Source organism: Phacochoerus africanus, chromosome 14 (genome assembly GCF_016906955.1).
Source record: "Phacochoerus africanus isolate WHEZ1 chromosome 14, ROS_Pafr_v1, whole genome shotgun sequence".
Taxonomy (NCBI): domain Eukaryota; kingdom Metazoa; phylum Chordata; class Mammalia; order Artiodactyla; family Suidae; genus Phacochoerus; species Phacochoerus africanus.
This window is the reverse complement of record NC_062557.1, coordinates 35240840-35255508: the sequence shown is the minus strand read 5'-3', so window position 1 is coordinate 35255508 and position 14669 is coordinate 35240840. Positions and strand designations below refer to the sequence as shown.

Genomic DNA, 14669 nt, shown 5'->3' with positions numbered 1-14669 from the left:
CCGTGACCTACACCACAGCTCACTGCAATGCCAGATCCCCGACCCACTGAGCGAGGCCAAGGATCGAACTCGCAACCTCATGGTTCCTGGTCAGATTCGTTTCTGCTGTGCCATGATGGGAATGCCACAAATGATTTAACTGCATTCTTATATACCTTACAAACCCTCTGTAATGACTATGCATTACTTTTAAAATAGAATCAAATTCTTAGGCCATATGCCTTGAATATTTTCTTCACAGCATCCCAATCTTCATCCCAGAATGAATTCCTGCACTCCTCCATGAAGCACTTTTCTTTGTCATCACTTCAAATTACAATGATTCTTTTTTTTGGTCATTTTTAGGGCCGCAGCATATGGAGGTTTCCAGGCTAGGGGTCGAATCGGAGCTGTAGCTGCCAGCCTACACCACAGCCACAGAACTCTAGATCTGAGCCACGTCTACACCACAGCTCACGGCAACGCAAGATCCTTAACCCACTGCGTGAGGCCCGGGATTGAACCCGCTTCCTCATGGATGCTAGTTGGGTTCGTTAACAGCTGAGCCACAATGAGAACTCCTACAATGATTCTTATTACAGTCAAGAGTTAATGCCTTGGAATTCCCATCATGGCTCAGCAGTAATAAACCCAACTAGTATCCATGAGGACTCGGGTTCGATCCCTGGCCTCATTCAGTGTGTTAAGGATTAGGTGATGCCATGAGCTGTGATGTAGGTCACAGATATGGGTCAGATCCCTAGTTGCTGTAGCTGTGGCTTAGGTTGGCAGCTCCATTCAACGCTTAGCGTGGGAACTTCCATATGCCATGGGTGTGACCCTAAAAAGTAAAAAATTACTTATTTGAAATTGACTTCTAAATTTTAAAAAATTATCTATATGAAGATGACAGTAGTAAATCCATTACATGTTAACATAACATTTTATGAAAAATAACTACCTACCAAAAACCTTAACGCTAAGCATGGCATTGTTTTACATTTTTGCAAATCTCTTTAATGCCTGGCTTAATAAAAGGCAGCTAGATTCTCATATCTGCTTCATACATACATATTAACCCTCACACAGATAGTTTGAAAAAAAATTCTTCTTTGAGGAGTTCCCCTCGTGGCGCAGTGGTTAAGGAATCCAACTAGGAACCATGAGGTTTCGGGTTCGATACCTGGCCTTGCTCAGTGGGTTGACGATCCAGCGTTGCCGTGAGCTGTGGTGTAGGTTGCAGACGTGGCTTGGATCCCTCATTGTTGTGGCTGTGGTGTAGGCTGGTGGCTACAGCTCCAATTTGACCCCCTAGCCTGGGAACCTCCATATGCCGCAGGAGGAGCCCAAGAAATGGCAAAAAGACAAAAAAAAAAAAAGATTCTTTGAAACTGCACCAAAATTCAATAAATGGCAGATTCTTAAAAGTTAGTCGCAATGTGGAGTCTGAACCATGTCAATGACCCTTTCACACATGAACACTGATTGGTCCACCTTGAAGCTTGACTGGATCTTTCACTCATGCATAGTTTTATAATATAATGAATTGGTTTTCAGAAAATATTGATTCACTGAATTATGCTGATCTTCTAAGTATCAACATATTTCATTATAAAATATTTTTTGTATAAGATATTTTTTTAAAATCACATTAATTAATACCTGATATCATCAGGAAAGTCTTTAAGAACTGGAAAGCTACCAAGCTCACAGTGGATGGTACAAGTTTTTCAAAAGTCTAATTCTTGCTTGAAAGCTCAAATTTAATCATTGGAACTGCTTTATTAGAAGGCAGCTAGATTATTTTCCTTCTAATGACAGACTCACTTTATTAATTTTCACGAACATATCTGCCTAATACTTAAGTCTGAACAAGCAGTTTTTCACTCCATTTTTCAAGTAAAAATGGTGTTCTTTGGAAAAAATAAAGGTTAATTCAGCTGAGAATTCAAGCAATTGCACAAGTGCTTTTCCTCAAGACAACCATAATCATACTTTGGTATGCAGCAAAAGTGCTTTTTGTGTACTCCCAATTTTGTTACATAAATATTACAAGTTACCTGTATTCAAGGATTGAACTTTAATAAAATTATCAATTTTTACTAATACATCAAAGATTTTCTTTTTTCTTTTTCTTTTTTATTTTGGCCATGCCCATGACATTCATAAGTTCCTGGGGCCAGGGATCCAATCCACACCGCAGCAGTGACCTGAGCCACATCACAGACAATGTCAGATCCTTAACCTCTAGGCCACCAGGAAACCCCCGTCAAAGTTATTATGTGAAACCGCCTTGGGAAAAAAAAAAAAAAAGTGAGTGCATGACTGTGAAAAATACAATGGCAACAAATACATTTAGTACCAGTATTTTCTTTCTCCCCCCCCCCCCCCCCGCCCCCCCGCTTTTTACAGCTGCACCCTAGGCATCTGGCAGTTCCCAGGCTAGGGATCTAATCAGAGCTGCAGCTGCCAGCCTACACCAGAGCCATAGCAATGCAGGAATGCAGGATCCAAGCCATGTCTGTGCCTAACCACAGCTCATGGCAACACCGGATCCTTAACCCATTGAGTGAGGCCAGGGATCGAACCCACATCCTCATGGATACTAGTCAATTCGTTTCCTCTGAGCCACAATGGGAACTCCCCCTACCAGTATTTTTATTCATGCTAAAGCAACACTACTTTTACCCACTACTGCTTCTGAACCATCAGCACAAATGTTAACAAGGTAAAAATGTAGGTAATGTCTTATGAAAATTTTTTTGACCTTGTAGAACCATGAAAGGTCTCAGGGACTCCCAGGAGTCCACAGACCACACTTTGAAAACCACGGTCTTAAATCATCAATGATGATAAAAGTCAGAGAGGTGGTCACCTATGGGAATGGAGGACAGACTGGGAAGGGAACCAAGGGAATCTTATGGGATTCTAGAAGTGTTCCATATCTTGATCTAAGTAATGACTACTTGGATGTATGCACACATTTTTTTTTTTGTCTTTTTGCTATTTCTTTGGGCCGCTCCCACGGCATATGGAGGTTCCCAGGCTAGGGGTTGAATCGGAGCTGTAGCCACCGGCCTACGCCAGAGCCACAGCAACGCGGGATCCGAGCTGCGTCTGCAACCTACACCACAGCTCACGGCAACGCCGGATTGTTAACCCACTGAGCAAGGCCAGGGATCGAACCCGCAACCTCATGGTTCCTAGTCAGATTCGTTAACCACTGCGCCACTACAGGAACTCCCACTTTTTTTTTTTTAATTAAGAGTATCCAGGGAGTTCCCATCATGGCTCAGTGGTTAATGAATCCGACTAGGAACCATGAGGTTTCAGGTTTGATCTCTGGCCTTGCTCAGTGGGTTAAGGATCCCTCGTTGCAGTGGCTGTGGTGTAGGCCAGCGGCAATAGCTCTGATTAGACCCCTAGCCTGGGAACCTCCATATGCTGCAGGTGCGGCCCTAAAAGGACAAAAGACCAAATAAATAAATAAATAATAAAATTAGGAGTTTCCTGGTGGCCTAGTAGGTTAAGGATCTGGCATTGTCACTGCTGTGGCTTGGGTCACTGCTCTGGCTGGGGTTTGATCACTGGCCCAGGAATTTCTGCATGCCATAGTCAAAGCCAAAAAAAAAAAAAAATTAAGCTGTACACTTAAGGTCAGTGCTACTTCATGTATGCTATCCCTAAATTAAAAAACACTCTTAACCCTTCTTTACTCCCTCATATAGTCTACTCCCTCATATAGTCCTCCCAATGGGAGTAGAAATGACATAGGAGAAAGAGCTGTTTGTCTGTAACTCAATCCTTCACAGTCCTCTTAATTTGGACTGCCTACCCTCAGAAGGAACAAAATTTCTGCTCATTTATGCAGAAAGTTTGCCAGGGCAGGCCCTGCCAATGCGAAGAAAAGGCCTCTGGTTTTAGTGTTAATTCAGAGGGGGCATTACAGAGTCCAAATTCAGCTCTATTAGTAATAAAGTAAATACTTTTATCTTTACTTTCTGATGCATACATTTTATTTCTAAGTTGGTTCCCAACTTGGGAAGAAAAAGCAAGCAGCGTTATTTATTAGCTATCTCAAATTCCAATAACAAGGGCTTTGTAATACACATGTATTAGAATCTTCCACAAAAGTGTCAATAAATATTTAAGTTTGAAATGATATGAAATCCGTTTGAAAATACTCCAAGTGAGAAGAATGGGCAGGGATACAGATGAAACAAGACTGGGTATGAGTTGACAATTTTATCTGGGTAATGGGAGTCTTTTTTTTTTTCCTTAGGGCCGCACCCTCAGCATATGGAGGTTCCCAGGCTAGGGGGGTCCAATTGGAGCTACAGCTGCCAGCCTACACCACAGCCACAGCAATGTCAGAGGCTTAACCCACCAAGCGAGACCAGGGATCGAACCCCCAACCTCATGGTTCCTAGTTGGATTCATTTCTGCTGCGCCATGATGGGAACTCCCGGGTAATGGAGTCTTTCCACTTTGGTAGATGCTTGAAATGTGCCGCATTATAAAGTTCAAAAGAGGAGTTCCGGTTGTGGCTCAGTGGTAACGAACCTGACTAGTATCCGTGAGGACCTGGGTTCCATCCTTGGCCTTGCTCAGTGGGTTAAGGATCCAGTGTTGCCACGAGCTGTGGTGTAGGTTGCAGATCCAGCTTGGATCCCAAGTTGCTTTGACTGTGGTGTACACTGGCAGCTGCAGCTCTGATTCAGCCTCTAACCTGGGAACTTCTATATGCCATGGGTGTGGCCCTAAAAAGACCAAAAAAAAAAAAAAAAAGTTCAAAGATACTTACTGCTTGATCTTTTTGTTTTGAGGGAAAGGAGTTAGGAAAAATATAAACTAGAGATTCAGAACCCTGAAAAAATATTTCCCCATAGTTAATATAATTTTTGTTACTAATATTTACACTAAAGTTCTGTTTGTCTTTTATGTCTGCTTTCCACATTTTTTTTAGGGCCACACCTGCGGTGTATGACGTTCTCAGGCTAGGGGTCAAATTGGAGCTATAGCTACCAGCTCTGCCACGGCCACAGCAACACCAGATCCGAGCCTCGTCTGTGGGCTACACCACGGCTCAAGGTAACACTGGATCCTTAACCCACTGAGCAAGGCTAGGGATTGAACCCATGTCCTCATGAATACTAGTTGGGTTCATTACCACTGAGCCACAACGGGAACTCCCCACAATCATTTTAATTCATTTTAAACCTAATGGCTTAAGCATGCAAATATTATTACTTAAGATCTTTGATCTACTTTATAAGTTTATAAAATTAATAGCCAGTACAAAATAAGACATGAGAATTCCCTGGTGGCTCGGGAAGTTAAGGATCCAACTGTGGCTTGAGCTGCTGTTGTGGCATGGGTTTGACCCCGGCCAGGGAGCTTCTGTCTGCATGCCACAGGCACAGCCAAAAATTAATCAATCAATCAATTAATTAAATCAAATGCTTAAAAGGTAGTCAAGATATTAATAATTAATAGAAGCTAGGAGTTCCTGTTGTGGCGCAGTGGTTAACGAATCCGACTAGGAACCATGAGGTTGCGGGTTCGATCCCTGGCCTTGCTCAGTGGGTTAAGGATTTGGCGTTGCCATGAACTGTGGTGTATGTTGCAGATGCAGCTTGGATCCCAAATTGCTGTGGCTCTGGCGTAGGCCGGTGGCTACAGCTCCGATTCAACCCCTAGCCTGGGAACCTCCATATGCCTCAGGAGCGGCCCTAGGAAAGGCAAAGAGACAAAAAATAATAAATAAATAAATAAATAAATATATAAATAAAATTAATAGAAGCTAGATACTGTGCTTAGTATTTTATATACTATTTCATTAAAGTGTCCAGAACCACGGCAAGTACTACCATCTCCAGAAAAAAAATTGGGGTAAAGTCACATAACCAACAAGGGGAACTAGGATTCAAGCATAAGCAGTATGACTTCAGATCCTACCCTTTTTACCACAAACTATGCTGCAGTTTCTATGCTGCCATTCCTACGGCACTTTATTTCAATTTAACGGAGTCATAAGTTACTTGTTAGATTCATATGGTAAAAACCTGGAGAGTAACTAAGGGACTAATTTAAAAGCATGCCATTCCTCTCCAAGGATTTCTTTGGTGATAGCTCTTCTTTCATGAAATGATTTGAATTTCTTCTCTTTCCAATTATCATCATCTCATTCATAGAGCATGTTTGCCATTAATTTTTCTTTTCCCTCAATAAGCAGCTTAAGGCCTGGCTTTGCAAATAACATTCTACATGTAAACAAGTTTAATTTTAGTTATGAAATGAATTATGAAATGTGGAAGAGAATGAGTATCATAGATTTTACATGCTGTCCTAACACAATTTGTTCATAATTTCTCTTCTTATGTCCCCTCGCCTCTCTCTTCACTAGTTTACATTTTTCACTTCTTTGAGAAAGCTTCACTTCCCAATACTACACAAAACTACACTTCCCAAATTTTTTTTTTCCAAATTTTTATTCTATGTTAATGTTTCCTCTTACATAGTGCTTCATAATTACTCTGTGATTGGTTAAATTCTGTTAGGATAGGAAAAGTAAAGGAAACATTCCTTTGCATGTTTAGATTTAAATGCTGTAAAGGAAAGAAATATCTGTTTAGTTGGCTTTTTACCCCCCAAATAACTTTTGTAATTTTCTTTTTAGGGCCACACCTGTGGCATATGGAAGTTCTCAGGCTAGGTGTCAAATTAGAGCTGCAGCTGCCAGCATATACCACAGCCACAGCAACACAGGATCCTTAACCTACTGAGTGCAGCCAGGGATGGAGCCCACATCCTCTCAGACACTCTGGTGGGTTCTTAACCTGCCGAGCCACCACATTTGGAGCTCCCCAAATGTTTTATATACCAATAAACGTTCAATAAAATTGTAGAGTTGTTTTACAGTTATGCTCCAACCACCATTAACATCTTTTGTTTACATGCTATATGTATGCCTATGTGTGAGGTTTACAAAACCAATGACAAAAATGACAACGTCCACCAGCCACAAAAGAACAACTTTCAGAGTTCCCGTTGTAGCGAAACAGGATCGGTAGTGTCTTGGGGGTGCTGGGACAAAGGTTTGATCCCCGGCCCGGCACAGCGGATTAGGGATCCCATTTTGCCACAGCTGTGGCTTGAAATGGCAACTGCTACTTGGATCTGATCCCTGGCCCAGGAATTCCATGTGCCGTCGGGTAGCCAAAAAAGAAGAAAAAAAGAACAACTTTCAAAATTAGATATTTTCTGATATTGGAAAGATCGTTTATTGCAAATAAAATGTACCTTTTTTTAGGGCCATACCTGCGTCATATGGAAGTTCCCAGGCTAGGGGTTGAATGTGACCACAGCCACAGCCACAGCAACTCGGGATCTGAACCATGTCTGCAACCCACACCACAGCTCTTGGGAATGCCAGATCCTTAACTCACTGAGTGAGGCCATGGATTGAACCCAAGCCCTCATGGATACTAGTTGGGTTTGTTACCACTGAGCCACAATGGAAACTCCAATTAAAAAAAAAATCTGGAGTTCCCGTCGTGGCGCAGTGGTTGACGAATCCGACTGGGAACCATGAGGTTGCGGGTTCGGTCCCTGGCCTTGCTCAGTGGGTTAACGATCCGGCGTTGCCGTGAGCTGTGGTGTAGGTCGCAGACGCGGCTCGGATCCCGCGTTGCTGTGGCTCTGGTGTAGGCCAGTGGCTATGGCTCCGATTTGACCCCTAGCCTGGGAACCTCCATATGCCGTGGGAGCGGCCCAAAGAAATAGCAAAAAGACAAAAAAAAAAAATCTTAGTATTTGAAGATATAATCCTCTCTCAAAATGGAGTTATTCAGTAAATAAAGTTCCTTCTTCATTTCTAAATCTATTCATTCAACATTTATAGTGCAACTTGACAACAGTATATATGATTTCTATAAGAGCATAAAGAGCTTGGGAGTTTCCCTTGTGGCTCAGCAGGTTAAGAACCCAACTAGGATCCATGAAGAATAGGGTTTGATCCCTGGCCTTGTTTGGTGGGTTAAGGTTCTGGCACTGCCATGAGTTGTGATGTAGGTCACAGACGAGGCTTGGATCCTGTGTTACTGTGGCTGTGGCTGTGGTGTAGGCCAGCAGCTGCAGTTCTGATTTGACTCCTAGCCTGGGTGCTTCCATATACCTCGGGTGTGGCCCAAAAAAGGAAAAAAAAAAAAAAAAAAGAGCATGAAGAGCTTATAAGGACTAGAGATGGTATATATAAAAGGACATTTCTCAGTATGGGACCCCAGGAATGCTGCAGAATTATTTCTATATTTCAAAGGGAAAATATTAGTGAAATGCTAGGGACTGAATCCAAGCCACAGCTGTGAATTATGCCACAGCTGCAGCAGTGGATCTTTTGACCCACTGCACTGGGCAGTAATCAAACCTGTGCCTCCACAGCGACCTGAGCCACTGCAATTTTGGAATTCTTAACCCAGCGGGAACCCCATAAAAATGATATTCAAAGTGTATATTGATACAAAGAGAGCCTTTACCAATTAATCACCACATGTATACTCTTTTCAATAAGTGGGTTTTTATATTTCTTGCCATAATTTCAAATTTTTTGGTAATGAAATTTAATTTTTCAAACTTTGCATACAGTTTAAGTTACATGTATAGTTATTGCTGAAAATAAGTATGTACATTTTATTTTGCTTTATTAAGCAGGAAAATACTATTAATTAAATGACAAGTTACTCCTTTTTTTTTTTGTCTTTTTAGGGCTGCCCCAGTGTCATATGGACGTTCCCAGGCTAGGGGTCAAATCAGAAACGTAGTTGCCAACCTAACCACAGCTCATGGCAACACCCAATCCTTAACCCACTGAGTGAGGCCAAGGTTTGAACCGTTGTCCTCATGGATACTAGTCAGGTTCATTACCACTGAGCCACGACAGAAACTCCCTAAATTACTCCAATGTTAATAAGATATCAGTAGGAAAGAGCACGCCAGTTGGGAAAAAAAAGTCTTCATTGACAAGTAAAGAAGACTTCCCTGAAAATATGAATGAGAAAGAAAGAAGAAAAGCTGAAGAGAAAGAATTAATACCCTGATGTGGAGCACATGTTTCAGGGTGAAACTGCAAAATGGTATTCCCAGTGACACTCTTGAGACTCAAATTGATGCCTCAATTTCCTCCTTGAACAACCAATTAAAGTATAAGACCAAGAAGTAGCCATTATCCATGAGCAACACTTATCCTCAAACTTATCACTTGCCAAACTGATCTGTGGCAGGATGCCTTGAGACCAAGGGTGAAAGATAAGGAGGGAAGGTGAGGGTCTGTTTGTTTGTTTGTTTTGTATTTTTAGGGCCATACCCACAGCATATGGAGGTTCCCAGCCTAGGGGTTGAATTGGAGCTGTAGCTGCTGGCCTATGCCACGGCCACAGCAACACCAGATCCAAGCTGCATCTGCTACCTGATACACCATAGCTCATCACAAGGCCAGATCCTTAACCCACTGAGCGAAGCTAGGGATCAAACCTGCATCCTCATGGATGCTAGTTGGGTTCGTTTCCACTGAGCCATGATGGGAACTCCAAAGTGAGGATTTTTTTTTTTGTCTTTTTTGCCATTTCTTGGGCTGCAACTGCAGCATATGGAGGTTCCCAGGCTAGGGGTTGAATTGGAGCTGTAGCCACCAGCCTATGCCAGAGCCACAGCAATGGCAGATCGAGCTACATCTGCAACCTACACCACAGCTCACGTCAATACCAGATCCTTAACACACTGAGCAAGGCCAGGGATCGAAACCCCATCCTCATGGTTCCTAGTCGGATTCGTTAACCGCTGTGCCATGACAGGAACTCCCAAGGTGAGGATTTTATCCGTTGGTGATTTTATAAAATTCTTCGACCACTGAAGCATAACCAACACATCTCTTTTTTGAAAAGCCTATTACTTAACTCAAATGGCCCACAGAGATAGATTAGGGAGTATTAAAGTAATTTCCCTGCTATCCTATCCCTAGTTAGCTCAGTGGGCATCTGAAATTAGTGTATTTACAGTATGATTCCAAATGTAGTAAAACATGTACTTAAAGGACATACTTCAAAATGTTAACAGACTTTATATCTGGATGGTGAGTTCTAGGAACTATTTTTTTTTCTTTTTTTCTTTCCGAGTGAAACAAATCAACTTTTCTACAGTGAACATGAGTCATTTATGAACACTGGAAGAATATTAATAAAGTTCATAATTTCATAGAGAAATTACAAGAAATAGCCTTTTGAGAGTATTGCTTGCTCTTGATCTAATCCAAAAGATCTAACTTTGGTCCTATTGGTATTTCATCAATATACTGTAGGTACCAAAAGTGTTGTTCGGTCAAATAGATAAGGAAACCCCAGGGAAAGTATCTAGCACACAGTAGATAATTAGTTTAGACAATAAGTTATTATTTTAAATGGATGTTGGGATCTGTACTAGAGGCTAGAGAACCAAGCATTAATAATATCTGAAATCTGCCCTGGAGGAACCCACAGTCTAGTAAGGGAAGCAGGTATATTAATATATCCTATTACAATATAATGTAATACAATGTATGCTTTAAACAGGTAAGAACAAAGCAGGCCTACAGAATTTAATTTTTGAAACATGGAGAGTATTTTCTACTTTGAAGGACAATCAATCTTAGCAAAAGGCACCAATGTTCATTGAAACTTTGAGTTTGTGGCGTGGTAAACTGGGGATCTGGCTTCTCTCTAGTGTAAGGAAAATAAAATGTAGAAACTTTTATGGTAAAGAAGTTCCTTCTTGGAGTTCCCACTGTGCTACAGTGGGTTAATGATCTGACTTGTCTCTGTGGAGCCACCAGTTCAAGGTGGTGTTGTCACTGCTGCAGCTCAGGTTGCTCCTGCCTCAGGTGCAGCAAAAAACAAACAAATAAAAACTTTGAAAACATTAAATGTAGGGTGATCTCATTTCTTCTTACTCAACTCAAAGTTTTCATTGCAAAGTATGAATGTGACTCCCTGTATCCATGCTTATATTTCTAAACAATTTCCAAAGTCCTTTCTGTGCACCTAATTCTCATAACAACCCAACAAAGAGCACAAGGTAAAAGGTCTTCATCTCGAGATAAGGAAACTAAAACTATGGCTTAGTCCCAAGATTAGCTAATGGTAGGTCCAGAATCTGACTCAGGTGACAATGTTTTTATAGCAGATATAATATAGCACACACATTAAGAGTTTCAAGTTATAGCTCTTCCTCTCTTTCTCTTTTTTTTTTGGGGGGGGGTCTTTTTGCCTTTTCTAGGGCCACTTCCCGCAGCATATGTAGGTTCCCAGGCTAGGGGTTGAATCGGAACTGTAGCTGCCTGCTTGTAGCTGCCTGCCTACGCCAGAGCCACAGCAATGCGGGATCCGAGCCATGTCTGCAACCTACACCACAGCTCAGGGCAACACCGGATCCTTAACCCACTAGAGCAAGGGCAGGGATCGAACCCAAAACCTCATGGTTACTAGTCGGATTCGTTAACCACTTCGCCCTGCCGGGAACTTCTTACTGTCTATGTCTTTATCTCTCCCTTTCCACTCCCAACCCCTCCTGTTTTCTGTTTTTCTCTGCACTTCTCTTCTCTCTTTAAATAATCACCTAATTGCCTCACTAAAAAAAAAAAAAAAAAGTTCAAGTTACAGCCATTCAAGTATTTCAGTCTTGGAAAGGTCATATATCTGGTTTACCTGAATGGATTTGGAGTTAGGGAAAAAAAGAATTAGCCTAAATGTCAGTGATATGCATGGAGAGATATGCACAAATAAGACAGATTGCTGTTATCAGTGCCCAAGAGAAAAAAGTAAGCAATGAGCTGACTTCTTGCTACTCTATTATTTTCCAGAAACTTCGTATCTTGAGCTACAAAGTGTTTTTTAGTAAACACATCCTCTATCACTCTGGATTCAACTGTATTACTTGGTGGCATCCTCAACAAAAGCTATTAAACCAACACAGGAACTTACTACAGGTAAACGGATTTCAAGTCTGCAGAGTTAACAAGATTATTTCTTCTAAAATAAAATTTAGATTACCCCTAAGGGTGGTTTAGATAGGTTTTTAGAGGGTCTAGTTTTGTTTTTGTTTTCCTTCCTATCTCCAGAATAGGACTACAACCATTGAAAATTGTTTCTATGGCAACAACTCAAACACTAAAATTTCGGCTTTAGCAGTTGAAGGCACATTAGTTGTCATACTCATCCTACAGTTTAACTTTGAATCTATTAAAATACAGATAAACCAAGTAAGAAATAGCATGGCATTCAGCTGGTGATAGATCCATTAAAACCACTGATGCTTTTCAACAGTGGTAGACAGTGGAGTTCCCGTTGTGGTAGAGTGGAAACAATCCTACTAGGAACCATGAGGTTGCAGGTTCGATCCCTGGCCTCACTCAGTAGGTTAAGGATCCAGCACTGCTGTGAGCTGTGGTGTAGGCTGCAGACGTGCTTGGATCCCATGTTGCTGTGGCTGTGGTGTAGGCCAGTGGCTACAGCTCCGATTTGACCCCTAGCCTGGGAACCTCCACATGCCATGGATGTGGCCCTAAAAAGCAAAAAAAAAAAAAAAAAAGTGGGAGACAGCATACAGCATACTCAAGTCATTCTTTAGTACTGTGCCTGATAAAACTAAACAGATTATAAAGAAAAATGCTAATGTACTTATGTGATATGTAAAACCTTATTCTGACCAATTCTTATTAGAAAAGGAGTCATGTTACTAAATCAAGTTTTAGCCTGTAAACTAGAATTTGCCATTTCAAGTATTAGACTGTAAATTCTAAGCAATTTTAACCTAGTAACAGTCATCTTGAAAGAACAGCTAAAATTGATTGAAATAATTCAATTTCACAACATTTTATACAGCATGCTTAAAATGAAATAAAGACACATTATTACACAATAATGAAGAGGCAAAGATTTGGCCTGCTGCTTGGGAAATTAGAGGGTACACTATCTAGGCTCCTTTTGGCAAGACACAGTTCCAAAATAAACTTCTTTGTTTTCTTCAAACAATACTGTCCTGTCATAAACTAATTTTTCTTTTTCTTTTGAAAATCCACGTGTCACTGCCGGGGTGCAAGGTAGGGTTGGGGAAAAAAAGAAAATAAAAACAGGTACGAGGTTCGGAGCCTGGGGAATCAGGACGTTCCAGTTTCTATCCCTGTCCAGCCCGAGCTCTAATTGTGACCTTGGGAAGTGACCCCGGATCAGGGACTCAGTTTCCCCTCTTCTCCACTATCATGCTTGGGGCGGAGGGGTGGAATTGAGACCGGCCCCCCCAAGGACTGCAGATGCCTGGGCAGCAGCAAGCTCCAGGTTCACGCAGTTCTCAGCCCTGGAAGCAGTTCGCCCCATCACTGGCTGTCTGGAAGCTATCTGTTCCCGGTTTCCCCCGGCGGGGTACCCCCGGCTCGGCCCGACGCTCCCACCTTTGTGCCTCGCTACTAGGAAGAGACCTTGTGATCATCTTCCATCCGCTCCATCTACCCTTCATTTTCACCCTGGTCCTTCCTCTTTGTGAGAACCCCTGACATCGCGGCACTCGAGAGATCCCTCTATTGGCTCTGTCTCAAGACTCCTTGCTTCCTTCAGACGTCCTCCCCTTCGCAGTGCCTTCACCTCCGGCGGAGCCCTCTACCCACACACGCCCATCCTTCCTCGAACTCTCACGTATTTCCACGCGCCTGCCTTTTGCGGAGGACCCTCAGCTCCAGCCGGAAAAAGAAGCCTCCCCCCACCTCCGCCATCGGGTTCTGGGGACCCCTCTCACCTCCGCGGTGAGAGATGTGTTTACTGAGGAATCGCTGCTTCTTTCTCTGGTGCAGCAAGGTCGGGTATTTGAGCAACAAGAAGGAGGTGACCAAGTACCCTCCCAGGGTAGAGAGAAGATAAAAAGCCGCGGAGGACGACATCTCAGCCACCGTGTGGGAAGTCTCCCACCTCCTGGCCCTCTGAACTCGGCTGAGACCGTCGCAACGGCTGCGGCGGCGGCGGTAGCTGCTCGAGGTCTGCTCGCCCCCAGCCGGTGCCGGTGGTGCAGCGCACTTGTCGGCGCCGGCTCATTACGCAGGCGCAGCCGACCCCGGCAGCCGAGTAACAAAGGGGCTCCGGCACGCAAGCGCGCTCCGCTGCTGGGTAAGAGCCTGCGGAGGTCCCGAAGCGAGCGATTGTCCCTCACCTTTGTGATAGGACTCTGAGCGCTCCAAAAGTAGGGGAAAGCTTGGAAACCTGCCGGTACCTCCGCTGTCACTCCGACAGGAAAGGCTATTCAAGGATCGCCTTGAGGAAGGCCTGACATAATTAGAAAGTCCAAATCAGAAAGGGAAGATACCAGGGCCCATCTTTAGCCCCTACTCGAGGAATTGCAAAGAACTGTTACCGATGGAGGACTTGGAGCTTACTAAAACATGTACCCATTCATTTGTTCAGCCAAGAGAGAACTTTCCCTTCTGTCACATATACCATAAAAGGTCCTAGTTTATCAGTCAGGTCTTTGAGGGACAGCTCCTTTCCTCTCTCATTTCACTGTGAAAATGCAAACTTCATGCCTTGTATAGGTACGCAGTCAAATATTTGTTGACTTACAGGTCCCTTTAAAATAAGGAAACGAGGGAGTTCCCGTCGTGGCGCAGTGGTTAGCGAATC

General features: G+C 42.9%; 1 protein-coding gene across 1 annotated transcript in view; it reads right to left on the bottom strand.

Moving 5' to 3' along the window:
* Window positions 1-14041, bottom strand: part of GDPD1 (glycerophosphodiester phosphodiesterase domain containing 1) — a 43496-nt gene extending 29455 nt beyond the window's left edge. The window contains exon 1 of the mRNA XM_047758708.1: window positions 13795-14041. Within this exon, the coding sequence (XP_047614664.1) occupies window positions 13795-13936 (142 nt within the window). The 5' untranslated portion in view covers window positions 13937-14041. The remainder of the gene's footprint in view (window positions 1-13794) is intronic.
* Between the last annotated feature and the right edge of the window lie 628 nt (window positions 14042-14669).